Raw genomic sequence first — 16,444 nt, 5'->3', positions numbered from 1 at the left:
GTGCTTGCTGCTAGATGAAACGAGGGGGGAAAGGCAGATGGGTTGTAAGTCATCAGGTGTGGGTGGTTTCCAGAAAGCAGAGACCAGCCCTGGTCGGAGACGGCTCTCCTTCCCCCGAGAGCGTGTTGAACCAGCCAACAAAAAGGGTTTTTATCACTACCGGGCTGCAGAGCCAGCCCGGGCCCCGAATCTCTTCAAGCTTTTAAGGAGAAAAATCTCTGAGCAGATCTGGGCACACGATTCGTTTGGCAAGAGCTCCCAGCCAGCTTCCCCGAGGGGAACTAAAATAATTTCCACGTACAAGTAAAGCAAATACATGTAGCCTGTGTCTTGCTCAGCCTACCAAGCGGTATTGAGTAGTGCTGAGGAAGGTCCTTGCGTGGTGAGGGAAGGGTTGGCCGCTCGTCCCACCTGGGCTGGGCTACGTGAGTGTATAACACCGAATTGTGAGGCTTTTAGTAATCTGCACGGGCTGTTCAACCCGAGCCTAAACTAAAACGTTTAACAACTGCAGTCAAAGTCTTAAACATGTGCGCAGATGTGCTCTGTAAGGAGCCGGGACAATTTCCATGTGTGTGAGGTTATTTCTGTTAATGTGCATAGCAGATAGTGCCCGCGAAGATCCAGATGAACTGTTCCCCAGCAGCGGTATTTTGAGGCTAGCTATTTTTGGCTCATCTTTCTTCCACATCCAACTTTACAGTGGCCGGATGACGCCCTAATGAAACATCAAAGAAGCCCGGAATGGTTGTACTTAACCACGCATTCAAAGCCATGTCCAGTGAATCGCCGAGCTCCTGCCCTGAGACAGAGCTGTTCTGACACAGGGCAAAAGCGGCTTTCATCTTTCAGACATCGCAGCTGCCGTGCACTGCAAATCCCAACTTCCACTAAAAAAAAAAAAAAGCAAAAAGCTGTTTAGCAGCATTTTGAGATAAAGCTTCGAGTTAGTTTGCTAAATGATCTTGAGCCCTTCTGCTCTTTGCTTAATAGCAAGTTTGGGGAAATAGAGAGATGAAGAAGAAACGCTCTCGATGAATAAAATCCAAATTCACTTCTAAGGACGTTTCCGAAACGAGAGTGGGAGCACTTTGGAAACTGCTGAGCATTTAAACGTTAGCAATAAATTTTTTAGATTTGCAAGAGAAACTAGCTGGAATGAGAATAATTTCATCCCTGGCCGGGATGAAAGCGGCAGTAACCATTGATGCAAAGTTGTTTCTTGTTGACTCGTGACAAAAGTAACCCAATCTGGATGCTGAATCTAGATCTATAAATATATTTATTATAATATAACAAGAACTTAACAGTAAACATAAACTATATACAATACCATTACAGATAACCCTGTTTTTAATATTATTCACAGAAATAGCCAGTTTTGTTCCAGTGTGAGAAATGAAGAAATAAGCTAAATTGGAAATGTTGAATGTGTTTAGGTCTTGCTGACAGGTAGCACCTCCTTTGGAGGCAGACACACACCAACACTAAAATTAGTCCTGCCCCAGGCAGTTAGAAACTTGTGCTCCAATCGTTAGGTTCACACTTGCACCCTGTTTGACATAAATACTTTAAATGACATACTAGTATATAATTTTTGTTGTGCTTATTATTATTTTTTTTTAAAGAATAAATAAAACAACTGCATAACAAAGGCTGGAACCTCACTGTCAAAATGAGAGACTTGAGTCACCGGAGAGCTTGACTCAGCTGACTTGAGCACTTTTTTTTTTTCTTTAAATACTGCAAGATACAAATTTCATTTATTTTATTTTATTTTATAAACGATTATTAATAAAATAAGATGATTAGCTAACATCTGCATTGATTTCCCCAAAGCTGTAGGCAGACCTCCCTCAGTATAAAAAGGCGAATGTATTTGGTATGAAATTCAACCAGATATTGACTGTAGGATCTCACCCACACCCTGTAGAGGACCTCCTGCTTGAATTACCGGCATGGTGTTTGGAGTTTGGAGTCTGCAAAGGCAAGAATGGTAACTTTTTTCCCTCTACTTGGAAAGAAATCAGGCAATCCTTAGCTTGGGGTTACTTCCTATTCGTTAACTTTAAGAATCTTTCCCCTGCCCCCTCTGTGTTTCCCACTCCATCTCCCATTTGATCCTTCCACGTATAAATTTATAAAGAATTTCCACATCACAATGCTCTCTGGATAGACAATATTTTAATATATATAAAAATATAACCCCTGTGCTGTGCATATACTTACAACTCTACATAGTAATCATTTTATGTCTCTTATACTGGGCTTAAGTCTATGCATTTTTCTACCATGGGATTTAAACTTGTGTGTTTAAAATCTGTAAATAAGGTAAGATTTCCACACCTATGGGGAAACTTAAAAAAAAAAAAAAAAAAAAAAGCAAAAATAAAAAACCTTCTCAGACTTTACATAAAAGGAACCGATAGTGGCGTCTGTCCCAACGTAAGGAATTTTGGTTGAGAGCCAAAACAGAGTGCGTAGTCGCAGCCGGAGGCATCTGCTCCTCTGCTTGTTGAAAAGGTGGGAATCCCACACTACGCTGCCACCACCCTGATCCGCAGAACCGGGAGGATGCCTCTGGATTGGAAACGGTTTTCGTGTTCCAGGGATCGAGCACTGTCAGGTTTGCTCGTCAGCAGGAACCGTGAGGAAACGCTAGAAGCCCCCCTGCCAACAGATGCGTGCGTGCCCACACAAGTATCGCCGGGAGCAGAAATTCATCCAGCCCAACAGACCTTTTTTCCCCCTCATATTACATGGAATTGTGTTACCGATGGCTCCTCTTCTCCCCAGCCCCCGCCTCTTCCCCCCTTCTGGGCTCTGCTCTAGAGAACTGAAATATTCATTTGATCTGATGGAAGACTGACATCAATGTAAGCCATCTGTCACACAAGATTTCTCTCAGTCATTGGTATTGAAAAGCGTGTATTTGTTAAAAACAAATGCAGGAATCAAAGTGGTAAGGACACTTTGACCTTTCAAATAGATTGATGCCTAAAGTGTAATAGTAAAACTAATCTGCACGGTTATTTTAAGAATCAAGCTTGAGCTCTAGAAGTAAAATGCAGATTTTTTTTTTTTCCTCTCTTCCCCAGCTTAAAAAATATGTGAAATTCTATTGCACCTGGGTTGACCAAAAGCCGACGTCCAGAACAAGTGCCACTATAACATCTAGTGACACACTTGTATTATTGTTACAATATCTTACATAGCACGGAGCTCTCTGCTCCTCGTTCACCAAAAGGTGAGGATGATTTTTCTACATTCAATGTAGACACTATTCAAGACTTTAGAGCAATATGTTCACTGGCTGGCTGTCTTTGCTGCTTTTGTGATTAGTAGTAGTGTTCTCCTTGCCTGCTCTCAACAGGTACAAACAGTTCTCCGTCCAACTCCTCGGTTGTGTCAGCCGCTCTGAATGTACTTCTTGATTACTACGCAGCCATGTCGAAACACAGGGCACGGCATATTTGGTAGAAGTGTCCAGGTATTCGTTTTAGGGTCGTAGGCTTCCATGTTGCCCAGGGCAGGTCCTTCGCTGCTAACAATCCCACCGGTGGCGTAAATTTTTCCGTCGAGAACCACAGCGCTGTATTGTTTAATAAAGAAAGTTTTAGTTAGTGGACTTGCCAAACAATTCTCTTTTTATGCTTAAAAAAAAATCCCACGTATGTAATAATAAGGGATATGCTATGAATACATTTCTTATTTATATAAAGCTATGTGGGCAATTCTTTGCCTTCTCTCTCTCCCTCCCCCAAATTAATCTTTTTCATGGTCCTTCAAGGTAGGTAAATGTCTGTCATTTAAATAGCAGCAACAAACAGAACAAAAACATCTTAAATCTGTAGCAAAGATACAAGGACAGGGGTCCCATAACACCATTCGCACACACACCAAAGCTATCACAGCTGCCCCTTGGGGTCCCTGCCTCCTCAGGCAGCGTAAAATAAATCCTTGCTTCAATTACCCCTCTGATAAGCAAAGAATCCTACAAAAGGGTCAGGGGAAAACCCTCCCCAGGTACTCTTTTGCTCCTTCCCCAGCCGCTCTCAGGCGGGAGGTGCTGCTGCTTTGTCCTTCTTGCCTGAGGGTTTCCCCTTTGCTGGTTTGTTCCCCCTGCTGTGTTGGGAGGCGAGGGGCAGGAGGAGTGCTGCTGAGTGGGAGAAAGGGATGCAGGGGGACGCATGTCCGAGCAGTGCTTGGGGATGTGCACCTCTAATCCTATGTCCAAAGAAAACAAAAACCTTACTGCATGCTTAAAATGAAAGTATTCAACCTCAGAAATCTCTTGCAAATTGAGGATAACGAGGCTGGGGCTAATCCAGGGGTCAGTAAGCTGTTGGTAGTAGGGAAGGGGCAGAGGTGTGAAAGGTATTTGGAAGAAAAATGCCGGTCAGTTTGATCTTCAGTGCCTTGTTCTGGTGCTGACTTCCCAAAGGGCAAGGGCAGGTCCCAAAAGGCCACCAAAATTAGGCTGTGGAGAGAAAGATCTTAGACTGAAAGGAGATGTGGGGAAAGCATCTCCTGCAAGCAGCTGACATTTAAAGACCCTGTAAAGCTGGATGGGGCTGGTGGTGGTTGGTGTCTGGAGGGGAGAAATCCTTTCTAGGAACAGAGTGGGGTTTGGAAGGAAAAGGGAGGAAGATGAGAAATGAATTGCCCCAAAGAAGGTGTCTTAGATCGAAGTAGACGTAGAAGGGTCGTAAGCCCTTAAGGCTTGGTGAAAGCAAATTTATGTCTTCTGGCTGATTTTGGAGCAGTGGGAAGAAGAGGAATGAGAAGTGACAAAGGCAAAAGACAGAGAGCCCTAGAAGACCCTGGATGAACCGGGACTCAAGTGGCACGGAAAAAAGCTGCGTTTCTGAAGAACACAAAGCTCTGATGTCCTTGCGAAGAAGCAGAGCCGTAGGTTAAAAATAAACCCACAATGACAACAGTGAGGACTCAAATAAGCCTAGTCCCTGGATACCACCAGGAAATGGGAAATAATGAGAATCTTGTCAAAATAACTGTTAATCTGAAAGGAGGAGGAGGGCGAGAGAGACTTGAAGCACTTGATTAGAGCCTATCCACAAATCAGCAGGGCTGGATGATACATAGCCCAAGGTCTTAAGGGAGTTTGCTAATGAACTTACTGAACCACTGGTAATTATTTTTGAAACGTCAGGGAGAAATTGGGAAGAACGAGGACTTGAGGAAAACAAGTGTCATCCTGAAAGATGGCTCCGAAGGAGCATGAAGCCGTCTCTGAAGGAGCCGGAGCTGGGGCCGGCGGGGCCCACACCAGGCCTCGCATCCTTCACAGGATGATCGGGATGAGCTGGCCCATAAATCAGGCACACGTGTGTGTATCGGCATGGGTTTTGTCCCAGCAGTGCTACTGGTGCCCGTGTGCTGTACGGGGAGGGCTGCGTGTGGTGGTGCAGCTGCCGGGAGTTGCCTCGTGAGGCCTGGTGTGGAGCAAGCGACCGGGCCGAACAGCCCCTTCAGCGCAGGGGGTGTCCCTGCGGGATGATTATCAATTAAAAACTACGCCAGAGAGGAGTGTTAATAACCTCTGGGCCCCTCTGAAGGGTCTCTCAAGTTTACACGGGCTAGAAATCAGCCTTGGCAATGAAGTGGAGTGCTGGTATTGAAATGTCTGCAGCGAGCTGTGTTGCAACCTAAATGAAAGCAGATGACTTGTTCAGGTTTAGGACTAAGATATTTATGGGGAGGAACCCAACGCTCTTGGAACAAGTTATTATTTAGAAGCAAGACAGGCTGGGATTTGTAGCCAGGATGCCATGGGGAGGATGCTCTGACCCCTGCTCAAATAGCCTGAGAGCTGCAGGCTGTGAACTTGGAAATGGGGCAGCAGGATAGTGTTTGCCGTTTGTACTTCGCTTTCTTTTTTTAACAGCGTGGCTGAAGGAGATGGCAGCTTGTTTTAACCAGGGTATGGTTTGGGATGTGCTGGATGGAAGAGGTCCCATGGCAGAGATGGACTGCGGTGCAGCTTTGCTGCCTTGGCTCTCTGTAGAAATGCTGATCAGTCCTTACAGTGCTGCCCCTCAACAAAATGAGAGAAAAAAAAAAAAGAATGGATGAATTTAGCAACTTTGCTGAGTTAAAGAGGAAAACCAAACACACACTGGAACAAAGAAAACAAAGAGCTGGCTGCAGAATTATTAATAAGGGGAAAATACAGGAAATGTCAACCTGGAGCCCGGGGCCATTTTCATCAGTGTTGATGAAAACTCATGCTCATGAACAGCCTGAGCTAATTTTAATCTACTGGTAGGGACGCTGGCAGAGGTGACAGCACCGGACACCGCACAGAAGGAGACCTTTTTGGCCATGCCACTGACATATTGAGCCTGTCTCGTGCTTACTGCTCATTACCCCAGGAGGCTCAGGAGGGAGCACGGGACCTGGATGGAGGAAGGAGATGGACAGAAGGAGGACCGTGTCCAGGTGCCAATGCTGTGTGCCACCTAGCTGAGGTCTGGCCCTAGGTGCCCTGTACCTCCATAGGCGTCTACTGACAGGGCTTAAACAGGGACATGGGTGCTTTACAGGTGTTTATGTAGCATCTCAGCTGCTCCCATTTCTTTTTGTAAAGCCTCCTCTGGCGTGTTCAGCAGCAGCTGCTCTAAGCCAGAGCTGCTGCCACCTTACAGCAGCCAAGCACACCCTCCTGGTGTCCTCCTCAGCCTGCATCCTGGATTTGGGGTTGCAGTGGGTGGGCTACGACTGCTCTCGTTCTCCAGCACTTGGGCTATGGCACTGACAGAAATTCCTGACCAGCAGCTGAGAAAAGCAGCTCCACGTTGTAGCCTCTCAGAATGGTGCTAATGCATCGGGGAAGAAGCAGATGCTGAATTCCACCCTCTGAAAGAATGTATGAATTTTAAATGGTGATTAGAGTAGCTCCTGCCCTCTCCGAACACAACTGCCATAGATAAGATTGGCATAACACTTAGCTCGTGAGTCATGCCCGGGGTTAAGAAAAACAGTGAGCTCCTCCTGCTGTCAAGAAGCAGGCAGTTCTGAGAGTGCAGCGGGTACTTACGTGCGCAGGGGACGTGGAGATATTCAGGCATCTCCAGGGCTAAAGTGGGAGGTAGGTACTTAAGATCAATTAGGAATTTAGTCCTAGATTGCTGCTACTTTGCAATATTAGGACAATCACTGTTAATTTCTGGGACCTTAGGGAACAGGAAACTCAAGTGGGCTCGAAAACCCTAAGGAAAGCGAGTGGAAAGGCGAGCGCTCATTGCTCTCTCTTCATTACTGTGACAATATTTCTTTTCTCCCCTCCCTTCTATCCCATCGGCTGTAAAAACATCGTTACCGAGGCTGACGTACAAAGAAAGAAATAATTACAATAATTAGGATGCAAGTTTATTGCTCGGTGCCATTAATCCTGAGCGATAAAATGATTACAGGCTGTCAGAACCTGGGAAGGAGCGAAGCCTCGCGCTGCACAACCTCCCCGGGGAAGACGCAGCCCCCCGGCAGCTCGGGGACGGTGACCTGCCCAGCTCCACTGCACCCCGACCCGCACCACCCAGCAGCACGCCCTGGGTGAAGGTGACCGTCATCAAAACGGAGCTCGCTCTGTGCACTCCTTCCAGGAAAACGTTTCAGTGTTTTGCAGATGATTACCCTGCTTTCTGCTCCCCGGGGAGTGAGGTAGAGCCTTCACCTTTGGCCCTACAGGCAAGTCACCCGATTTACCGTGGGGTCTGTGATTGCCCAAACCATGAGCAGTGTCAGCGGGCCGCTCTGTGACTGTCCCCATGAGGTGGCCACCTCCAGGCCAGTCCTTCTGCTGACCTCCACCAAGCTGCACGTCACGCTCCGAAGAAAATCCTGGTGATGCCGAGGTGTGGAAAGGTCTGGTGGGTGCCTGGCTGTCGATGTTTTGGCATGCTTGTGTAAGCTGGACACCCTCTACATCACTTCTCCACGGACCCACCTTCCAGTCCTTCCCCAGGTTGAGCACACAGGTGGCAGAGATGATCCCCCTCTGCCGGCTGCCCATTAAACATCTTGATGGACGAAGCGAGTTGTTGACTTTGGGTTAATTTTTCATCAATTTATTTAACCACGTGAGACCAACAACCTTCCTGCCCGCTGAACTTCTCGGTGTCTCAGCAAGCCCTGCCCTAACAGTGCTCGAGCACGGAGCCTTGGCACACGGGAGCCAGCAGTTGGCTTGATGGCTACCTTCCCTTCAAGAGTGTTATGGGCCCTTTGCTTTTCACTCAACACCACCTTCTAGCAGAGGTCTCCTGGCGGACAGTAATCTGGAAGCAGCCCGAAGCAGAGGGTGTCAAACAGAGGACGTTTGAGAGGCAAGTGCCCGGGAGCTCCTGCTCCAGCACCTCTCTGCACGGCCGTGTCGGTGCCACGACAGCACCAAGCGGTGGGAGCACCAGCAAAGTTTGCTTATTATTATTCTTGTAAAATTTCCTGCTTAGTCCTAAAGATCACATCAGCCTTATCAGGAAACATGAGAAAAGAAAAGAAAAAGAAATCCTGTTTTGTAACATCTGGGGTTGTGAAAGAGAGCCGAAATGGCTGAATTAGCATGTTGTTCTGATTCACAAAAAAACTAATATATTCTGGGGCTACAAACAAAGCTTCTCTCCCGCCTCACTCGTGCCTGTGTGCTCACGGACTTGCCAGTTTATTGGAGCCGGTCCAAAAAGGTTATTAAACATTATCAGTTCAATAGACATAAAATTTGTTTAGAAGAAAAAACAAACAACAACAACAAAAAACCACGCCAGCACCTTGCATTTATTAGTGGGTGGGTTTCTTTCTCACCCTAAGGCTTCAGAAGGGTTTCACTGCAAATGTAACTGAAGGATGCTCCTGAACTGGACGGGGTAAGCGCTCGGAGAAGAAAAGCCTGCAGGGTGCCGGCTTGCCAGGGCAGCTCCTGCTTCATCCAGGGACCTTCCCATGAAACCTGCCCATGGATTTGTGAGGTGGAAGCGAGAAAAAGCGCCGTGGTCTCTATGAGTGGTGGCAGCCAGGATGCCAAAGTGGCATCCCAGGTCAGTGGCTGTGCTGCTGGGGCTGTTTGCAGCCAGGTTGGCAGCAGGCTGCGGTGTTTGGGAAGGCTCCCGCGTGGGTGGCTGTGTTGTGCTGCCAGAGGTGTCATCTTCACAATTAGATGGATAAATGAGGGTCCAGATTAGTCATGGTCAATTAGGAGGCTATCATGCCACTTCTTGGAGCAGGATGATGAGTGTGGGTGTTTTGGCCAAGCTCCAGTTACACTCTCCCATACTCCGCGAGCACTTTCTAAGGATCCCAAACCATCCTGTGGCCTTGTTACTTGTTGCTGAACACCAGCAACGTTTTATACCAAAGTCCACCGCACATCAGCAATGGCTTCAGTGCTCTGCATGTATCAGTTATGCTTAAATGCACACAGAAATCCTGCATGCTGCAGAAATTATTGCCATTAGCCTGGTGCTGCAGTTCTCATCAGCTGTCTGTTGAGCACAGCCCCGGCCACACATCTCCTGCAGACATGCTGGAAGATTTCATTTTTTCCCTTCTGGACCACCAAGGTTTCCAGATGCAAATGCTGTGTGCTTACAGCATGTGGCCGCTGGGGAGCTTCACCTGGGAACTGCTGTCCAGACAAGCTGGGCTCTTGCCCCTTCCTGCACCGAAAGTCATCACAAACTTTGTGGTGAGGAAATGAAGCAGCTGGGGGAGGCTGCAGCTGGTGCCATACGTTAGCAGTGCCTGTAGTTAAGCGCAGGAGTCACCATGCTTCACTGTTCAAGAACAAGGGCTTATTTAAAAAGAAGAGGAAAAAAAAATCCACAAACCAACCCTGTTTTTGTTGTGCTGTTCAGTCCGAGCCTAAGTTTTATTAAAGATTTCCATTCGGCAGAACCATCTAATAAATCTTACTGGTTAACAGTCAGAGGAGGAGGAAGAAAATGCTTTCCTGGTACCTTTTGGGAATTGCTGGTACTAAATTAGCTGCTCTGGAATTATTGCTGGCACCATCACGCTGCTGCTGTACCCCGTGGAGGATCGCTGTAGCACACTTCTGTGTGCACACTGCCTGAATGCCAAGCGAGCAGGATATGGAATTTTTAATCATACGCAGAAACGCATTCTGTATTCTTTTTGCTGGTGGAAAAATAAACCCTTGAAGGGCATCGCAGGAAGGGAGAGCGCCAGCCTGCAAAGAGAGGGCTGCCCAGTGCTGCTGCCAAGCGCAGGGCCTCCAAATCTCCAAATCCCCCGCGAGCTGCCAAACCGAGACGGGGCCCGTGGCACACGAGCGCCTGTTTGGCACCAGCCCTCAAAGGGCAAGGTCTAGGCTGACACAAATTTCTTACCGACTTCCATCAGGCCGGGCTTAATCTGAAAATGGGTGCTCACGCTGCTCGTGTATTGAGTGCGAGCCGGAGAGCTGAGCCATTTATGGTTAGTTTTTCATTAAACGTAATTTAACTGGATATTAAAACAGATCTGATGGACCTCTATGTTTCCACATGTGCTTTGCAGGGAATATCAAGCGCTTTTCCCTTCCCTGTACTCTGAGCAACCTTACTTAACATGTGGAAGCAGTGCAGATAAAACCAGAAGGGATGCGGTCAAGAATTTCCCAGCAAATTTGGTATTGAATGATTCCTGGTGAGAGGAGATCGATAGCATGCAGTTAATTTTTAAGTTGTTTATGTTGCTGCTTTTAAATCATGTATTTTGTGATCCACGCTAATGAGTGGAAGGAGGAATTTGTAGCCTCACAGGCTAAGGTCAGAAGGGACCTCTGTGCGCTGTTAATCTGAGTTTGTGTACACACAGGCCACAGACTTTTCCCCAGGCAGCATCTCTCTTGGAAACACATCTAATCTTCTCTTAAAAACACCGTGCTGGTGAGTTCATCTGTCCCTCGCTGGTTCGCTGTTTAATTATCCTTGCTGTCAGGGAAGTGCCTCACTTCAAGGCTGAGATGCCCAACTTGACTTTCCAGCCCTTGCACCCTGCTGCACCTTGGTCTGCAGGACCAAAAGCTCATCCATTTGCTCCCAGTGACCAAGTCACCTCTCAACCTTTCTTTGATAAACTCCATAAAATTCATGTCAAAGATTTTTTTTTTCAACGCAGGGTCACTTTTGCAGCTTTCCCACGAACTTTGCTGATATTTCCACATGTTGCTGGGCTGACCTGAGTCCTCCCCTCCTGGTGCCAACGCTGTGTGCAGCTGTGCCCTCTCCTCCCCATGTGTTTTCATTTCCCTGTTATGGCTCATAAGCTATAGCCAATATTGTTTGTAGCTCTGAGTGGCCTCCTTTATGTACTCCTCCGAGGGCCTGGCTTTCTGAAGGGAGCATGGGCAGGTGCAGCTGCAGTTGTGCTTCCTAAAGATACCGCTTAGCATTTACAACACCTCTGCTGGCTTGAGACCGCCCAACGGGGACAGGCAGATACCCGCCTATATTGCTCACTCTGTAATACTTTTAACCCCACCAAGCTTTACGCCACCTGCAACCTTTACCAGGGGAGATTTTCTGTTACCTGCATCGTCGGTGGAAATATTAAATAGCACTGAAGAAGAATCAATGCTCGCTAGCAATGGCCTTGCTCAATGATACCTTCTCATTAACAGCTACATTTTGAGATCTGTCAGTGAAGCAGATTTAATCTCTCTAATGTGTGCCTTGTTAATTCCATATAATACCAGCCAAATACCTGGGAGAGATCGCGCTATATTATACCATCACAGTTGTCTTTAGCAGCCAGGCGTGTTTTATTAAAAAACAAAACAACCCAACTCCTACCGCCGAAGCAAATGCAGGTTTGTTTGACAAAGACCCATTTTCCAGGAAAATGCATCGATGGCTGTTCATTGCATTATTAGTATCCAGTTATTTGTTGAAGAAATCCCAAATTAACCGCTCTGTTATTTTGCAAAGGACCACCACCAGGCTAAATGAGACTACTTAGCCTGATGATGATACTTTGCAGAATTAATTGCTGCACTAAGATTCTGCCTTTCACCTTTTCAAAATACGGGAAGCACTTTGGCAGTGCCCTCATCCATCTGGAAGCCCCCGAACTGTAAGAGTTATTAAAAATCAACATTAGTGGTTCCAACAGCTTCTCAGCCAAGTCCCAAAGATGCCTGTGAGTAGGATGGCCAGTTTACCTGATTTGAGAACGTCATTTCTGGCCTTTTTCACATCTCTCCTTGCTGAAAGCCATACCTGCTGTTGGTCCACTCACAGTATAAGATGGAACCAAACATTCTTGCTTCTTTCCAAATGCAGATGAGAAATACCCATCAGGTCATTCTGTTACACTTCAGTACTCCATCAGCCACATCTAGCGATGATTTTATAATGGATTAAAATTATAGATTTGATCCTAACAGGTTAAAAGTGCTTTTCTTTTTGCTCATACTGGCCATCGGTACCTCAATGGTTCCCTCATCTGCTTTTAGCAGCAGCCAATTTTTATCCTATAGCTGGTATTTGTTTCTGTTGAGCTTCCATTTTTTCCTATTTCCATGCCTATTGCTTTATTTAGTCTCTGTCGTGGCTTTCACATCTCTTTTTGGCCAAAATATTTTTCCTTGAACATGTCCCAGCACATTTAGAAATTTTTGAAATAGTGCCTTTATTTTTGGCATCAAATAGGATGTATTTTGCTATTCCTATTTCTGGTGACTATCCCGCTGTAACTGTAGGATTCCAGCCCCCTGTGCTGACGATTGCTTTAGGCTTTGGCAAAAAAAAATCATTTAAAAGTTTGAAGTTACTTTTTATTGACGGGTGTTATATTCTGCTTAAGCCAAGCCAATTTATTGGGATCACCATCACGGTGCTGAAGCAACAGCTAGGAAGTAGGACACTGCCTTTTTTTAACCTTCCTTCATCAACCAGAAAGTTTGCTGTTTGTGGGTAGCAGAACAAAGCATCCCTTAGTGTCAGAAACCTTGGGAAGTGGTTGTGTGTGATGCTCTGCTAACGTCCCATTTGAAACAAGAATTGGCTTCAGCAGCCAAGAGAGGGCGCTCCTTAAATTAATAAAAGGAAGTAAAAAAGGGAGAAAACAAGAAAAACGAAGAGCAAAAAGAGAGAAATGGAATGTGCTTTCTTGAAAATATATTTTTTTTTCCTCCACCAAAGCAAAAATTAACCACAAGCTGAAACACGGAGGCACTTTTCTGCTGTAGGACAGGTGTGAGAGGTGTCCCTTGTCTAAGGAGCGGGCCAACAGGGACTGGAGACATGGGGCTATTGGCGGCCCTGCGGCCACCCCACTTCTCTATCCCTGCCCACAAGGCACAACCCCTCCAGCCCTGGCTTTGCTCAGAGCCTCGAGACACTGCTGCTGTGGAAATAAACACCAAGCCTTCGCCAAGCCCAGCTTCGAAGGGGAGATGGGTCTTCTTGTCCCTATGCAGGGCCCCCAGCCAGCGATGGCTTTTTGGCACAGCACAGGTAGCTCAGCCAGCCCCAAACACGGGTAGGTGCTCCGCAAAGGGCTGGCGCTAGGTGATGCCTGAAGCCAGCCAGCCTTTCTGCTCTCCGTACCAGTAATGCAATACTTTTTAGAAGGCCTTTAAGTCCTGCCAGTACCTGTGAGGGCTGCCAAGTTTTATTTTTGTCTGCCAGTTTGGGAAGTTTGTTAAACCTGTGACTGGGATCAGGGAAGCGAGCCCAAAAAGCAATCGAAGACACGCAATAAATAATAATTAATAGCAGCGTGTGGTGCTATTTTTTTTTTTCCCTTTCAAGGCTCTTTTGGCTAGATAACAAAATCCAGTCCCACATGATGGCAGTCTCTCTTACAGCCTTTACTTCTCATCCTCTGGTTACACGGGGCAAAGTGAGGAAAACAGGGTGACTGTGCTCAGCTGGAGGAGTCCCGTGCATGGCCCTGCCCTCGACACACAGTGCCTGAATATCAGGAGACGCATGAACCACAGCAAGGTGCTAGAAGTACACTTTGGAAAATGTTGCGTCCCTAAACACGTAGTTTAAAGGACTTTAAACACGTACTTTAAAACCCCAGACAGTACACACCTCCCTTCCCCTGCCCCTTCACTATTAGGCAGCATTAGTTTATTTATTAGCAGAAAATGTTAAGGTAATTCAATTGGAATGTTTTTTCTCACCTGCAGAACTGCCTGGAGTGGTTCATGTTGGGACCTGCTTTAATATTGCCTTTCTCTGGGTCATAGATGGTGGTTGCCCGTGCATAAGCTCCTCCAAGAATAAAGATGAACCCATTGAGAGTGACTGCAGGAGCATATTTGTTATCTGTCAATGGAAAGCAACACTGAGATCAGTTTTAGGCTCAGGTTTGGAGACTGTTTTTTATTTATACATTCCCCTTATTTATAGATAAGTCACGTTTCTTCATACCTCCAAGGCTAGGGAAAGAAAAATGAGGAAATCTTTCCTGGTTTTGTTCCTCTCTCTTACGGTTCTCAAAGGCACTTTTAAAGTTCATCAGTCCTTCATCCCCCAGTACACACCTCCCTCTAAACTGGTAAAGTACAATTATCCTCTTGCAGAGCCTAATGGAGTCACTGTGAAAGCACCACTCTTACATATGAAATTAAGATGTCAAGTTGTTTCAGACTTTTGAATTGCTGCAAATTTTAACTAAGATGCTTCCCAACTCTGCGCAGCGGCTAAGTACAGAAGAAACCCACAGTGCAGAGTCCCACTTAATAATATTCAATAGTTGATTCTCTTTTGTATTCTACTTTTGCTTGTGGGAAGGTCACCCACACAATCCAGAAGATTTTCTGAGACCTGACTTTTTTTTTTTCTCCTTCATCTGTCTCGCACATTCACCTGTATTTTTATTTTCAGATGTGTGAAGTACCTCCGAGCAGTCTGTATTGCAATGAACCGTGTGACACCGGGGTTTGAAATTAAGCGAGTGCCTTCGCCTAAGTCACGTTCAATCAAAGTTTCCAAGGATGCTTTAAAACTTCTCAGTTAGCTGCAACATTATTAGAAATACTAACCATAATTTATTGAATAAAATAATTCTGATTTAATTAGTTGACTTGTCCCGTATGCTGCTATCACGCCATATGCACATTATTAAATATGAGCCAGTTGGGCTGAAATTTCTCACGATGGTGTCTGTCTTAATGCGAAACAGTTTTTTTAATCAACATTTCAGCGAAACCAATCAGTAGTGTCTGGGAACAAAAGACGGGAAAATACATTGCTTGAGTTAAAATATGCCTCACAATTAGTTCTCTAAGAAATAAGTGCAATTTCCTGGGTGGCTATCCTGGTGTTAGTGGACACATTTTGCACTTCCTATAAAAATTCTCTGTGAGTAGCTGTATGTTAAAGCTTCTCCCAAGTCTGTATTTATGTAGCTCAGGAAAGGGTGATCCTCTTGCATCTCCAGAGGAGAATTAGCCTGGACAAAGTGCTGCTGGCCATGTGTGAAGTATCCAGTGCAGCACGCTGGAGAGGAAAGCCACCACCTTTTGCGTTGCCCATAATGGCCTCCATATGGAGTCCAAGGGCTCTATAGGTTCCTCCCATATCTGTGACTCTACAACCACATCCTTTTACAAAAAAAAGAAAGAGATGAGCTTAAACCAACCCCAGTGACTTTACTTTTGGCACTCTCTTACCTCTTGCCTGGCTGGCACTGTAACCCTGGTTCTTTTAATACCATCTTACTCCATTAAAAAATGTAATGAGAGATTTAATTTGACAGGAGTTAAGCAAAAGTTGCTGAACGTGTCCAGAAGAGTGGTAATTTCCTTAACTGGGGTTTGAAGTTGTTAAACTAAAAGGGAATTAATGGTTTTGTGGTGTCTGCCTCTGTTCCAGCGTGGCTGTAGTGTGGTCTGGCGCAGTTTGGGGGAAATATGGGGCTGCAGCACCCGACGTGAACACAGACAAAACATGTTACGGGTTTAACGTGGACTCCTCTTACTCTCAGCGTCTACCGGCATATGTCAAAAAACACAGATGTATTAGGAAAATGTCACTGATCCTTGGGAACAGATGGGAAGAAACTAATTCATCCAGAAAATAGAACAAGGAGTATTCAGTTTCTTCTCGGTGCCACTAAGCCACTATAATTCATCAGAAAGACTTATCTGTCCTAACAACTCGTCTCACATCCCTTTCCAAATCAGGCTTGCATATGTGATATTTTTTCCAGTTAAGACACTCATCAGAATTTTTCCATATTTAATTATCACATTTTCCTGTATTTTTTTTTCCCTTCAACTAGCACTACTTTGCAGAAGAATAAAACTTGTGCATTAAAAAAAAAAAAAAAAAAAAAAAGAGCTCAGCAATCAACTCCCAAATCTCACAGGGAGATTATCTGGGGCTCCCTCAAGGCAGAAAGAGCGGCTTCTCAGGAGACTGAATCACTGACTTCACATTCCTTTTTGTCAAAGGAAAAGAGGGAA

At 45.8% G+C, this 16,444-nt stretch overlaps 1 protein-coding gene across 9 annotated transcripts in view; it reads right to left on the bottom strand.

Moving 5' to 3' along the window:
- Positions 1-1,265: 1,265 nt before the first annotated feature.
- KLHL29 (kelch like family member 29) overlaps positions 1,266-16,444 on the bottom strand; it is a 387,462-nt gene continuing 372,283 nt past the window's right edge. For 8 of the 9 annotated variants that reach the window (XM_072036502.1, XM_072036500.1, XM_072036498.1 and 5 more), the window contains 2 exons: positions 14,156-14,300; positions 1,266-3,592 (listed from right to left, as the gene is read on the bottom strand). In XM_072036502.1, the coding sequence (XP_071892603.1) occupies positions 3,409-3,592; positions 14,156-14,300 (329 nt within the window). In that variant the 3' untranslated portion in view covers positions 1,266-3,408. The remainder of the gene's footprint in view (positions 3,593-14,155; positions 14,301-16,444) is intronic. The other variant, XM_072036506.1, reaches the window with a different exon arrangement.

This window comes from Anas platyrhynchos, chromosome 3 (assembly GCF_047663525.1).
Source record: "Anas platyrhynchos isolate ZD024472 breed Pekin duck chromosome 3, IASCAAS_PekinDuck_T2T, whole genome shotgun sequence".
Taxonomy (NCBI): Eukaryota; Metazoa; Chordata; class Aves; order Anseriformes; family Anatidae; genus Anas; species Anas platyrhynchos.
Note: the sequence above shows the minus strand (reverse complement) of the source record. Positions and strands in the feature narration are given on the sequence as shown.